This window comes from Lates calcarifer, linkage group LG8, assembly GCF_001640805.2.
Source record: "Lates calcarifer isolate ASB-BC8 linkage group LG8, TLL_Latcal_v3, whole genome shotgun sequence".
Taxonomy (NCBI): domain Eukaryota; kingdom Metazoa; phylum Chordata; class Actinopteri; family Centropomidae; genus Lates; species Lates calcarifer.
This window is the reverse complement of record NC_066840.1, coordinates 18,718,069-18,732,412: the sequence shown is the minus strand read 5'-3', so window position 1 is coordinate 18,732,412 and position 14,344 is coordinate 18,718,069. Positions and strand designations below refer to the sequence as shown.

At 42.6% G+C, this 14,344-nt stretch overlaps 1 protein-coding gene and 1 pseudogene across 2 annotated transcripts; both read left to right on the top strand.

Moving 5' to 3' along the window:
- The first annotated feature begins 215 nt into the window (after window positions 1-215).
- Window positions 216-9,818, top strand: mcm7 (minichromosome maintenance complex component 7). Of its 2 annotated transcripts, none has more exons than XM_018693739.2 (15): window positions 216-417; window positions 2,821-2,900; window positions 3,490-3,654; window positions 3,868-3,992; window positions 4,086-4,266; window positions 4,362-4,499; window positions 4,614-4,763; window positions 4,932-5,046; window positions 5,164-5,295; window positions 5,679-5,762; window positions 6,083-6,294; window positions 6,421-6,686; window positions 6,786-6,954; window positions 8,016-8,125; window positions 9,194-9,818. In XM_018693739.2, the coding sequence occupies exons 1-15, from the start codon at window positions 387-389 to the stop codon at window positions 9,417-9,419; spliced, it is 2,184 nt and encodes a 727-aa protein (XP_018549255.1). In that variant the 5' UTR covers window positions 216-386; the 3' UTR covers window positions 9,420-9,818. The 2 variants fall into 2 exon arrangements, with proteins under 2 accessions (XP_018549255.1, XP_050928464.1); XM_051072507.1 differs by lacking the exon at window positions 216-417 and adding an exon at window positions 2,114-2,230.
- Window positions 9,819-11,508: 1,690 nt separating this feature from the next.
- Window positions 11,509-14,118, top strand: LOC108895056 (uncharacterized; annotated as a pseudogene).
- Window positions 14,119-14,344: the final 226 nt, after the last annotated feature.

Sequence of the window (14,344 nt, the reverse complement as noted above, 5' to 3'; positions counted from 1 at the left end):
TTGCCTTCACTGGCCCACAGTGCCTGAGTTGAGGTTCACCACGGGGTCAGTCAGTTGTATGAAATCCAATCATCGCCCTTCGCGCCATTCCTGAGAAACAGGGCGGAAGTTAGCTGGGGCACGTGACGCACATTCGGCAACAACTTTCCCGCCACCACAAAATCCCGCCTCTCCCCGGAGAAAGAAGCGACGCGATTGGCTGCTGCAGACGTCAGACTCGCGCCACTTCTTTCACCGGGGGAGAAACTCAAGCTGCAAGTGAATGAATGCTGGTCTCCGGTCACAGTGAAGTTAACTAAACCGTGAATTAAAACGCACTTTTGTTCGCTGGTACCTGTAGGATTTTGGAGTCACGTTATCTCACCTGAGGGTCCACGTCTGTAGCCATGGCTCGTAAGGATTATGCGGCAGAGAAAGGTAATGGATTAAAACTTTCACAGAAACGGCATGGCAGCAGCAGGTTGGCCTAAATGACTGCATTATTAACGTGTTCAATAAAATGCTCTTCGAAAACGTGGTGAATGTTAACCATATAGTGCACTGAGCATAGAGGGAGCTAATTCACTGCGTTTGTGCAGTCTAGATAGTGTTATTCAACCACTCTTATGGTATTACCTCCTCGTTTTTCCTCTGTACTAACTTACGCTGCTTAGATCACAGTCTGGGAGGTTATACATGTTAGTGTGCATGTAAATGTGTTCAGTAAACCCGGGATATGGCTGACTGATGTTCACCTTAAAGTTGCACGAAGTTTTCCAATCGCTAAATAACTCATTAGGAACTAGCTGTGCATTGTCTGTGAGCCTGTTGACTACACGGTGACCCGGATGGATCCGCTTAAACAAAGGAGCAGGCGCCAGTGTGCAAGCACATGTCCAACAATAACTTGCACTTAAAGCTAGTAAGTTAATGAAAGCTAATCTTAGGAAGTTGACATCACATGCTAGTTTTGTTCCTTTAGTTTGTAACGTTTCAGCTCATGAAACAAGACCTTTCGATAGAACAACTGTAACCAGGTATTTGTAACGTTTGGACATCCTTTTGCATGTTAAACGCACGTTTTTTAAGTTGTGCGGAAAACGTTATAATGACAAATATTGGATATTTCAGACTGACACAATAGATAAAAACCGTTTCGACTAAAAAAGCGTCGTTCTGTTATTCTAGGTTCAAAGGCTGTAGCTTGTTTCTCAACAGGGAAACGGACCAACATTAACGTAAATAAGTTACCCGGTGGTATTCAGCTGTGTTTATTTTAATGTTTAATGTTTATTTTTATTTTAATTTATCGTGACCCACAATGCCAATCTTATGCATTTGTTTCAGGCGTTTTAAGCGTCCTCAAAGCAAGATATTCTTCCGCTGAACATTCTCCAAGTTAGCTGCCCCAACCAACGTTAAAGCTACTTTAGCATGCTAGCCAGTTAGCTGCCTTTCTTGAACTGACTGGCTGTCAGTTACACAAGTTTAAGTGCCATTTTGCATTTAGAAGTACTGACGGGTTTTATTAAAGTACCATCTGGTGAGTCGACCTAGTGGTCGGGTGCTTTGTTGAAAGGCACTTCAAAATGCTGGTTTAAGTGAGGTTTGAGTACCCACCGGTTTGAAGATATGCATTATTTTGCTTCTATAACGTAACGTTTTGGGCACCCTAGCGTATGTTGCTGACATCCCAAAGGTAACGTACGTTAGGAGTGAAAATTTGTAACCAAGCGCAACCGTGCCCTGGCTTTCAATTCCAGTTACTTGACTAGTATGCCGATACACACTACTTGAATATTTATTTCGCCTCTTATTTAAAACCGAAACTTTACAGTGACTTGAGTCATTCCTCCAATCTGTGTATTTAAATAGCTCCACCAAAGTAACTGTTTGGAAGTTTTACTTTGAGTCTATTAACCGTCGGAAACCTTAGCCGTTAAACGTTTACTCTGCGACCACGTACCGCTTAGTGATGATGTTAGGAACAGTAGCTGATATTGACAGTAATAGTAGCTAATATCGGTGGAGCCATCTATGTTCGACACAAGTGAGCTAACCTAAGCTAACGTTAGAAGATGGCTGGCCATGGTTTGAAAACAACAGCCAGGTTTATTTTTAAGAGCGGAGGGATCGCGGAGGGATATCGGAGTGACGGGGCACAAAAGCCATGTGCTGCTTTGTTTACAATAACATCCTCGAACAGAGAAATAATAAACCAGAGCTGCAGATTTTCTGCCACAGCGTCAAAGTAAGTGGAGTATTTTAATCGTCGTGTTAAGGCTAGTTTCGTTTCTTGCAACGTAGAATTAAATATTGTTAGTAGTTGTGGTTCTTTCGAGAAGTGAGGGATATTTTCCCTAAAAAAAAAATGGACACTGAACTGAGCGCGCCTGTTGTTGTATTTACATTCTTACTCTGGAGCGATCTGCTTCGTAACGCCAGTTATTTCACTCTAAGACTATGTTAGTAGATACACTCGAAGTGAATTTGATTCATGCAGCGCATCAGTGGCAGTTTGTGCCTTACTGTAGGCAATAGTGACTCATCGAGATTACAGGATGCCATGTTACTCAACAAAGGGGGTCGTCGCAGGACAACAAATTAGCTCCCAGTCCGTAGGCCCACTGGTGGTGATGTTGATCAACATTTTAAACAGCTTTTAAACTTAGAAAGCTGCTTTAATATTAAAACAAATGTAAAGGTACCATCAGTAAACAATGATTTCTTTGTGTTCACATACAGCTAACAAACAATCTCCACCTAGTGTCTGCTGGATGTGGCCTGTGTTTATTTTCCTGCTGTGAAATAAAGCTAAAGGTGTTTTTGTTTGCTTTGCAGACAAATGCAAAAGGTTCCTGCAAGAGTTTTACACAGAGGATGACAATGGGAAGAAGGTGTTCAAATATGGAGCTCAGCTTGTAAGTATAGTAAACAAATGGTAGGAAAAAATGGGCGTAGCTTTCAGAGTTGACTGTTTTGGGCCTCTAGGAAGGTTGTTGATTACATTATCACACTAACTTGAGTAAATAATTTTTTTTGTCCCTTTGAATTATGTTTCTGGCTTTGCTTTGTCTTCCTAGATATGATCTGTCTTCACTCCTTCGAACAGTAATTTATATCATAAACATAATTCCTTCAACTATCAAGGCTGAAGTGCTTGTTCATTGAAAAAAATAATTACTAGTACAGAAAGTAGCAGCTTTTCACATGGGTCAAACACATCAGGTTCACACAAAAGGTATTTATCATTTGGGTTTAAGAATGGTAAAACTGAAAGCAAAATATTTATATAGTGTCAGTGTAAATACTGTATATAAGGCAGAATGTGCAAAATGTGCAGGCTGTTGTAATCAGGTTATGCATTAAAGCTGTGTCTGGATGCACTCACATCTTGCCCATGCTTTTGAGAGTGTAAAGGTGTCATTGTTGTGTTATTTAGCAGTATCTGTGCAGACAAGGTTGTGTAATTGTTAAGTGGCTTGCTTAATTACTTGTCTGTGTGTACAGGTGGCACTGGCCCACAGGGAGCAGGTGTCCCTCTTTGTCGAACTGGATGACGTGGCTGAGGAAGACCCTGAGCTGGTTGAGAGCATCTGTGAGAATGCCAAACGCTACACGGGCCTGTTTGCTGATGCTGTCCATGAGTTGCTACCAGAGTACAAAGAAAGAGATGTATGTAGTTTTACACAGTTGATCCTGTACAGAGTTTGAACAGAATCAAAGCACTTGATTAGAATATCAACTGTAGTGAATGGACGCTGCAACAATAATTATCACAATATCACTGTTTTCTTAGCTTTCCAGTAATATGTAATGTGTGTGACCCAAAAACTGAAACAAATTTTCACCAATTCCACACCTGTGCATACATGCTTTTGTAACCAGATTGTGGCCAAAGATTCCCTGGACGTGTATATTGAGCACAGGCTGATGATGGAACAGAGGGGTCGTGACCCTGCAGACACTCGTGACCCACGTAACCAATACCCACCTGAACTCATGAGAAGATTGTAAGTTAAATCAGATTCAGGATTACATTAAATTTAGACATATTTTCTATTTTAATGAATACCTCTCTCATGAATCCTATCCTCCATCCGCAGTGAGATGTACTTTAAGCCTCCCACCACTGCTAAACCTAAAGTGGTCCGTGATGTTCGAGCTGACAGTATTGGGAACCTGGTGACAGTTCGAGGCATAGTGACTCGTGCCACTGAGGTCAAACCAATGATGGCTGTAGCTACTTACACATGTGACCAGTGTGGTGCTGAGACCTATCAACCAGTAAGATTAGTTTTTAATCCTGTAATCAGTTACAACCTGTGGCAAAATGTAAAATGCTCAGGTGTCCCTCATCATGTCTTCTCCTCGTCCTTCAGATCCAGTCTCCCTCTTTCATGCCCCTCGTCATGTGTCCCAGCCAAGAGTGTGTCACCAACAAATCTGGAGGGCGTCTCTACCTGCAGACCAGAGGCTCCAAATTTGTCAAATTCCAAGAGCTGCGTATTCAGGAACATGTAAGGAACTAAGTACCACATCAGTAATACTCACCAGTTGCCCTAAATCGTATTGAACTATTGTGATAGAACAAGTTTCTGTTTGCTCATCAGTTTATCATTTTATCTTTATAGAGTGATCAGGTGCCTGTTGGTAATATTCCAAGGAGCATGTCTGTATACGCCCGTGGAGAAAACACACGCCTTGCCCAGCCAGGAGACCATGTAGCCATCACAGGAGTCTTCCTCCCTCTTCTGCGCACAGGTTTCAAACAAGCTGTTCAGGTGAGTGGCTTTGCTGTGAACCCAGACTGCACAACATCCCAAACTCAAACCTTTTAAGAAGGTTCATAATTACAGTAGGGACTTGACAGGTTATTGTTTTCAGGAAGAATGCGTGGGTTAAAACTGTCCCTTCCTCCATCTAAAATGTCCTTTTGTTGGTCAATTTAGGGTCTTCTGTCAGAAACGTACCTGGAGGCCCACAGCATCACACTCATGAACAAAACAGAGGATGACGAGCTTGGCAACGAGGAGCTGACTGAGGAGGAGCTGCGTAGCATCACAGGTAGGAGTCTTTATGGGCAAGAAATCTACATGAATCAACATGAAGGCCCAAAACTTTACAATGCAGATAATTGTCTGTCTTCTTTATATAGTGAAGTGACTGTATTCTCTTTTGCAGATGAAGGATTTTATGAGAAATTAGCTGGCTCCATAGCACCAGAGATCTATGGACATGAAGATGTGAAAAAGGCTCTTCTTCTCCTGCTCGTTGGAGGTGTGGAACAGGCACCTAAAGGCATGAAAATCAGAGGTGAGCACTGACATAAGCCCTTTAACCTCTTCCTAAACAATAGTCAGTTCAGGACTATTTATCTCCGAGGGAAATACATTGTCAGAGTTGCAAAGTATAACCCATCAAAACAAAAAGAGTACTGCTGTTGATTTAATCTTTCTGGAATATTCTTTGATTCATTCTGTATATCCCCTCTTCACTTGATGAAGTAATGCTTTAAAATGAGTTTATAAAATGAGCAAAACATAATTTAAATGGGGTAAACAGAAGTTTCACTTTATGCCACATTAATTTGAAGTGTTTGATAAATATTACACAGATAACAAAGAGTCAAGTATTTGCCCTTATGAAATCTTGTAATAACGGCAACACTCTTTCTGTTTTGGCTTGTGTTCCTTAAGGCAACATAAACATCTGCCTGATGGGAGACCCAGGAGTCGCCAAGTCCCAGCTGCTGTCCTACATTGACCGTCTGGCCCCTCGAAGTGAGTACAGTCCTGTTTGGAGTAAAAGTCCTGTATTTGGTTTAATATTTTATCCAGTAAGGCATTTTCTTTCCATTAGAGCTTACTTGGTAAAATATTAACTTTTGATGTAGAAGAGTAGAGTAAAGGCTGTTTTTTATTCCAGGTTTTAGACACTAGAATGATTGCAAAACCAAAAAAGCAGCAAAACTGTAGTTTCTACTTCCTGATACACATATCTGTAAGGCTTTATGTGCATTTTAAAAACTAAAAGTTTACCATTTCATCCGGGTCTCATTCAATCAGCATTTCATTCGATCATTTTCTCCTGTGACTTTCAGGCCAGTACACAACAGGTCGTGGATCATCCGGAGTCGGTCTGACTGCAGCAGTTATGCGTGACCCCCTGACTGGAGAAATGACCCTGGAAGGTGGAGCCTTGGTGCTGGCTGACCTGGGCATCTGCTGCATTGATGAGTTTGACAAGATGGCCGACGCTGACCGCACAGCCATCCATGAGGTGATGGAGCAGCAGACCATCTCCATTGCAAAGGTAAAGAGGAGCATAGCCAGTTAGTTAGTATAATTAAGCCAGCTAGTGGCTTAATTATACTAACTACTGATATGTTGAAATGTAACGCCTGAGAAACACACAGCTGACTGTCTCTCTCCTCCCCAGGCGGGCATCATGACCTCCCTCAATGCCCGTTGCTCCATCCTAGCGGCGGCCAACCCCGCCTACGGCCGCTACAACCCCAGGAAGAGCATTGAGCAGAACATTCAGCTGCCGGCTGCTCTGCTCTCCCGTTTCGACCTGCTCTGGCTGATCCAGGACAAGCCAGACGCCGATGCTGATCTGCGTCTGGCCCAGCACATTACCTACGTCCACCAGCACTCCCGCCAGCCACCCACTCACTTCACCCCCATCGACATGAAGCTGATGAGGTGAAGATGATCTGCTGTTTATTACAATTCTTTTTATTATTATTATTTACTGTTATGTCAAACCTGGCAACTAAATTATAACTTTGAATTCCCTTTCAGACGTTACATCGCTCTGTGTAAGAAGCGGCAGCCTGTGGTGCCAGAGTCACTGGCTGATTACATCACTGCTGCTTATGTTGAGATGAGGAAAGAGGCCAGAGTCAGCAAAGACACCACCTTTACCTCTGCCCGTACCCTCCTCTCCATCCTCCGTCTGTCCACTGCCCTGGTGAGAACTGATACAATAACGGTCCCAAAATAGATGGTTTGTTGGATCGTGTTTGGTTGTTGTTGTAAAATTTTTAATGGAGCTAAATTGTTGTTTTCATCCTCCTGTGTGCCCTCATCAATAGTCCAGTGTGTGATAAAGTGCTTACAGTGCAGGTAGTGATGATAACCTGGCCTACTGCAGTGTGAGCACTTCTTTCCCAGGCTGGATAAAAGCCCTCCAGTCTGCCAAACACTGAAGATGCAGCCATCTCTCCTAGTGACTCGGCAACATAAAATCAAATGCATAACTATATATGAAATCTGAAAACTGTATTTTGTGCTTTAGTTTTCTAAAAAGTCTAATGGAAGAATTGTAAAAAAAAAAAAAAACCTAATGCCATGAATGAGTTTTTAATCATCTGGTGTTGTCTCGGCCTCTGGGTGCCAAAAGTGCTGTTTGTGCAGGTAGCAGTCATCCACCTACTGCAAAACCAGCACTTCAGGCAGACAGGTCGGCAATGTGCTCCACACAGATTTCCACAAGGGGGCAAACTGCTGCTGCAGCCATGCCTGTGTGAAAGAAACTGCTTGAATTGTAATGTTGAGAGGGCAACACAGCTGCACATCAGCTGAACTCTGCATTTGCCTCAATGCTACAGATGATTTATTACACATTCATAACCCTATGAGTGAGGCGGTGTAAGGTTTTTCTGCTCCTGGCCAGCTTTGCAGGGTGGGCAGTCAGCCTGTGTGCGTTAGGTGCAGCTGTGCAAACCCATGCAAAACTGACCATGGCCAGAGCAGTCGTCAATATATTCTAAACTGTTCTGCAAAGTATCCAAGATGTTTTCATTTCAATCTGTAGAGAGACTAGCTGGTGTTGAGAGGCGGAGACTTGGGCAATTGCCGGCCATCCCAGAGGGCATTGCACTTGTCTCGGTCTGACAGTGCCGGCACAGCGCAGCCTACGTAATCAAGACGGATCTGCTGTCAAGCTAAATTATCCAGTGTGTGTGTTTACTTGATTATATTTCCCTCTCAGTCACAATCTCCACTTTCCTCTTTGTTGCTCGTCTTCAGGCTCGCCTTCGCATGATGGACACTGTGGAGAAGGAGGACGTCAATGAGGCAATGAGACTGATGGAGATGTCAAAGGACTCGCTACAAGCCGACAAGTCCAGCAACACAAGGTTAGTGTTAACACTGGGACCTCAGACTTGTCTTAATGATGGCATTAAGTCAGCACCAACTCCACATAAGATTAGGTGACCGGATGTCATCGGAGTTAAAATCCTCTTTATGAGTCTCTCGTATGCCCATAACAGTAGCTGCATATCCTGGAGGAAGCTGTAAAAGTTCTCTTGATTTTTATGGCGCTCTGTTCACACGGCAGCATGTTCACTGAGGCAGGCGTCAAGACCAGTGACGTGTTAACAACCCTTTACCATAAACTGTTCTACTGGCAGTGCTTGAAAACTTCCAGGAGACTTGTTATAACAATTGAAGGGGAAAATGCCATGTTCCTACTTTTAAAATCAGATCGACTACTTAATACTTCAAATCTGAAGCCAATAATATCTTATGTCCATTTTTATTAAAGAGGAAGTTTGACATTTAGGAGACATTTAGGAAATTGCATTCATTTACTTTCTTGGCGATGGTTAGATGAGAAGATTGATTTCATCATTCAGGACGCAGTTAAGCTGGATTTATACTCTGAAGTTGCTTGTCTGATGCTCCAATAGCATCTGAAACCCCCTCCCCTACCAACTTTCCGACATCGGATTGGGAGGGGCATCTGTGTGCAACTGTATCTGAAACTTTCCGAAAACGACGATCTGATATTTATACCCACTTCAATCCGCAAGTGATCAGCTGTGCAGAGGTGAGAACGTACACTGGGTTTAAGCTCTTTTCACTTTTTACACATCTGTTTGTTGCACTTTAAATGTGAACAACCAAGTGAACACCATGACTGTCCTCCTGGAGAGATTGTCTGAAAATGTGCACCCAGTTTTTAGACTAACATGTCACCTCTCCTTTCTGTCTGTTATAACAACTATAGACATGTGAAGTAAATACAGTCCAGCTAGCAACTCGTCAAAAGCTGAATTATTTCCCAAAATGTCAAACTGGCTCTTTTTTTAAAAGTATATTCACACTGTACAGGTTCCATTTAAGTATGTACTCGACATTCATGCCAGTTTTTACAAACAAGAGAGTTCCTCCAAATCTGAATTCTCATTCTTCCCATACAGGACTCAGCGTCCAGCCGACGTCATCTTCTCCCTGGTTCGTGAGCTCGCCACAGAGGGCATGGTGGGCCGTGGTGGAGCCGGTGGGGTGGTTCGCATGGCTGAGGCCGAGCAGCGTTGCGTATCTCGTGGCTTCACTCCTGCCCAGTTCCAGGAGGCCTTGGAGGAGTATGAGGAGCTGAACGTGTGGCAGGTCAACCAGGCCCGCACCCGCATCACCTTCGTCTGAACAAACTGGGACATGTCTTCATGCACTCTGTGTCTCAGCCACCTGGGGGGGCTCTTTGTTGTGGGTTTTCTATTGACTTGACAGTGGGGCTCTTTATTTTTCCTCCTCCAGCATTTTGTAACACGTCAAACAGAACCTGGACATTTTTTAAGCAAGAATTCCTGCTGTTGGAGATCCATAGATTTTTATGTTTCAGATTCCTGTTCACCAGTAAATCACTTGTAAATATGTGTCAGAACTTTGTTTTGTGTTGTTATCTGCAGTTTAGAGCTTTAAACTTCCAGCTGAAACTGAGCATATCTGTACATTTTATACATTGTAATGCAAATTAGGCAAGATAAATTAACATTGAGCCTTGTATTGTGACAATAGTTATAATAAATTGATGGTTCAATATGATGTATTTGGTTTATTTTGTCTCCTGTGTGTACATGAAACGGGATGGAAAAGTGTGCCATAATCACCTGAACACCTGGTTTGTTACTAGAGCAGCTTTCTTGACGTAAATGCTGCTTTCAGTAACAGCTTTCACATGTCTTGCTCGTAAAACATGCTAACGTATAGGGTTGAAACCAGCTATTATTTTTATTATGGTTTAGTCTATAAAATGGTGAAAAATGCTGTTTGCTGCTACTTTCATTCCAAGCTCTTTTCTTGAAATAGCCTATTTGTTTGACCTAAACACAAAGATATTAAGTTTGTTGTTATCACAAAAGACAAAGACAGGAAGTGTCTACATTGAGTAGCTGTAAAAATACTTCAAAAGAAGTCCTGTATTGGAAATGTTTGGTAAAAGTGCATGTTTTTTTTTTTGTTTGTTTGTGTTTTTTTTTGTGTGTGTGTGTTTTTTTTTTTTCCCCAGTATACTCCTTGAATATTTGATTATTGCTGATGCCTTAATGCGGCGTAGTAGTTGACCTGTTAATGTTGGTCAAGGTGGAGCTACTTTTAACTACTTTTTAGCATTTTTATCAATGCAACGTACAGGAGAATCAGAAGAAGCTGAAATTAGATTTTTGTCATATTTAGAGGACTAAGGATCTCCGTTATTAATCAGTAACCAAAACGGCTGACTGCTGTTTTACATTAATGCAGCTGAAATGTTTTGTCATGATGAAAATGGACAGACAAAGGGTTACTGTAATTTAATTTGTTGTACATTTCTAGGCCATTTATGTAGTATATAACACTACATATGAACACTGATGTATCGTCACAGTTAACAGTATGTTGTTTTAAAGTTGGATGGGAACCCTAGGGCTGTGTTCCAAACTCTCAAACATGCAGTAATTGTATAACGTGTCGTATGTTTTGTATGACAGCATCCTGTAAAAATGCAGCCAGTCTAAATTTAAGTACCTCAGATGTAATAATGAACATGCCAAGACCAAAAAAAGGCAGCTTCCTTTTTTCTACCAAGCTGATAGCCATCCTCAGTTACAGAGCATTTAGAAAAGCAGGTGTTCTCTGGGTAAAAAATAACCACCTTCAGGGGCTGAGAATGTTTTAGAAATCTCTGACAACTCATTATATAGGTACGTTGGAGGCTGTGCGGGTTGATTTTTTTTTTTTTTTTTTTTTTTTTTTTCCCCCCAGTTTTTTTTTGGCTGAGATATTGTGTTCGTAGGCAGCATTTTCCCCCACAGTTGCAGTTGTCCCAGCAGGTGATGCTTTCCTTCCAGACTTAATGGGGAGTTTCCATTTGAAGTCTGTTCTCTTTATGGCTCTGCTGCTTAAGTCCAGGGGCTTTTTATTCCTAATTGGCGCCAAAGGCCCCATATTAAACGGTATTAAGAGAGAGGCGGAGACAAGATTTTTGCTCTCAACATCGATGAAATCCTATTGGTTGGGAGATAATGTTTCAGCGTGACTGATGCGGAGATGTGTATTTAACCCACTTGGCCCTGTTGATCCTGTGAAGACAGCCTCCTGAGCCAGGTGAGTAAAACATGGACTGATGTGACTGAGGTGTAACTAGAAACAGGATGTTACTCAGTTACATGAAGTAACTCTCTTTCATAGTGACATGATAGGATGAAGGTTTTACCTTAAGATATTATTTGTCTTTATATGCTTTTAAGTATTCACTTATGTAGATACATATCAAGATGGAGGCCTTTTTTTGTATACTATACTATTCACATTAGTTGTAACAGCTTTGTTTGCAAATGTCTTACACAGCCCAGAACCAAGAAATTACTCACATGCCCTTTAATATGTCTTTTTCTCTGATAGTAGTGATGTAAATGTATTGTAAAATTACCTTTTTAAAGCTAACAGTTTACATTTTAATTGTGAAATTGCATTGATTTTGTGTGAACTTTACATCTTTTCTCAATTGAAGCAAACTGTGTGTTGCAGGGGTTCAAGATGATTTCGACATTATGGCTGGGAGCGGCTCTCTGTTGTCTGACGTTGCTCCCAGGTCAGTTCTGATTCTTTAACTGCTAAAACACACGTCTCGGACCTTTTTTGAAGATTAACAAACGAGCTAACAAGTAATTTGTTTCCTCTTCCAGGGCTGCTGGAGGCCAAATCTTTACTGAATGCCATCAAGCAGGAGGGTAACTGCAGATCCCAAATCAGTTTTCAATTCAAAATTCAGCTCTTTGTTCAACAGTGCTGAACTTTAAGTGCTTTAAAGTGACTGAAAAGTTATCGACTCTCTTTTAACAGAAATGGTTCCTGTCAGTCACCTTAATATTGACTCAGTGAGAGCAAACAGCTTCCTGACTCACTCCAGACCAAAGCGTAACGTGGACCCCAGATGGTACAGAGGAAACCCAGACTTCCAGGCTTATTACAGATACTACAGCAGCATCGGACACACTGAGGGGGTAAGACACAGGGAAAAGGCTACATGTAGAGATATGATACTATATGACTGGAGAAGTGTTCACATGGAGTTTCCCACTTCTTACCGTGGTAGTCTGACTTCTGTAATGACTGGAAAAGAAGAGAAATTCTTCTTAAAGCAGGATTTTCACTTTGGTAATGTCGTGATTTTAGACAGTAAAGTCTGGTTCTACTAACTCAGACACCTGGTTCCCTAAGCTCAAAGTTTTTTTTGTTCCTGTCACTGTACAGTCAAAGGAGATTTATGTGACTTCTGCATGACTACATTTAACTTCCTTAAACACATTTTATCTCCTTGTATGATGATCAAGTCCATATTTGTTCAAATTTTAGTCATTACCTCTCCAACAAAACTAATGCTCAGTTGTGATGTTTTTATTAAGTTTGTTTTTTTTTTTCAATCAAGTGAAAAGCTTGTGTAGATTTGATTTTGAGACTCAGCTAAAAGAGCAGCATAAAAACACTGTCACAACTGTTACATACACCCACAAGAGGACAGATTTTCACTGCCCACACTCTTAAAGATAATTGTGACCCAAAGCTTTTGGTCAGACAGACCTCACTATGTTGAATATCAGTTGCCAAAATGTTAATTTAATTTGTGTTTAAAAAAATATTTTCCTGCTCAGCTGAAAACTGAGCTGTAAAATCATTAAATCAGAAATCAAAGGTGAATTCCATCCTCATAAAGGTTTAATGGTGAACTTTTTTCTTTACAAATGAGTAGGTTTTACGTTCAGTGTCATTGTTCTCTGGTTGTTCCACCTCTCAGCTCTACGAGATCGACAAACTGCGGATGCTCTACCAGCAGATGAGGCAGCTGGAGCAAACCTACGGCCCCAACGCCTCCTATTTCCAGAGCAAACTGGGGGTGCCAATGATCATGTGCGACCCAACTACAGACAAGAGGTGCAAAGTTGCTCCTCCTCCACCATCCAATGAAAGGGGTGCCGAAGCCCACAGAGCCCCCAGCGACTCCTCCTCCTCTTCCTGCCGCTCCGTCCCTTTCCCAGGCTGATGTGCTCTACCTGTGCAACAGCAAGGACCCCCTCTGCAAGCCCCATATTGTCTACCTGCCCACCGGCGCCGTGCCCGTGCTCTGCGACCCCCGCTATCACCCCCACTGTACCCCCCAGATGGCTGCACCGGCCCCTGTGGCGGTGCCTCAACCTCCTCCGCCTCCACCAAAGAAGTCTGCCCCACCTCCGCCTCCTCCAATCCTCATCAAGAAGTCTCCCCCTGCCCCCATCCGCACCTTCAAGGGCATGGAGTACGACTGTGACCCCTACTGGGACCCCGACTGCCTGATTGACCACCCACCCAGGCCTATCAAAGGGAAGGTTGTAGTCCCGCCGCCACCGCCACCCCCTCCTGTGGAGGAGGAGAAGGAGGAACCTGTGGAGGAGCCAGCACCTCCAGCACCCATGGAGAAGAAATTTACCCTCTACCCTTACCCCTACTACTACCCCATGCCCTACGACCCCAGGGATGATCTGTACGACCCGGCCCGCTTCAAGTACCCAGAGCCTGCTGATGCTGCTGATGACACAGAGGACGGTCAGTAATAAACATCCAGGATGTGTCAGAGGAAAGGTGTTTCTCTTTGAACACACAAGACTTTGATTGAAAACATCTAAGTTGCACAATTTCCTTATTTGGGGGTATTTTTACCTTGTAGCTTCCTTGCAGGTATACTGTCACAGAAAACAGCCTGTGCCTGTTTAAACCCTATTAAATTGACAACTTAATGTATTTACCATCACTGTCAGCATGTAAAAAAAAAAGCAGTCAACGCAAGCATGTAATGCAAATGACTGAAATAATAAAATGTGACAAAACAGTTTCTCATCAGTGAATGAGTAGTGTTTTAAAAGGTGCAAGAAAACACAAAGAGGAAAAATGTTTGCTCCTTCAGAAGCCACATGGCAGGTAAGAGCAGACGAGTAAAACCACCTTGCAGGGTGGGGGGTCATTATGTCTTGTTCGTATAAATGCTGACTCCTGTCAGGCCTCCGACTCTGCAGCTGTAACTCCCCCCAAACCCCCCTTCTTACTGCCGCGTACGCCTG

Coding starts and splice junctions, on each gene's coding strand:
- mcm7 (XM_018693739.2), top strand. CDS start 387: ATGGCTCGTAAGGATTATGCGGCAGAGAAAG. Junction 5,047..5,163: donor GGAGCTGCGTAGCATCACAG/GTAGGAGTCTTT, acceptor TCTCTTTTGCAG/ATGAAGGATTTTATGAGAAA. Junction 6,295..6,420: donor AGACCATCTCCATTGCAAAG/GTAAAGAGGAGC, acceptor TCTCCTCCCCAG/GCGGGCATCATGACCTCCCT.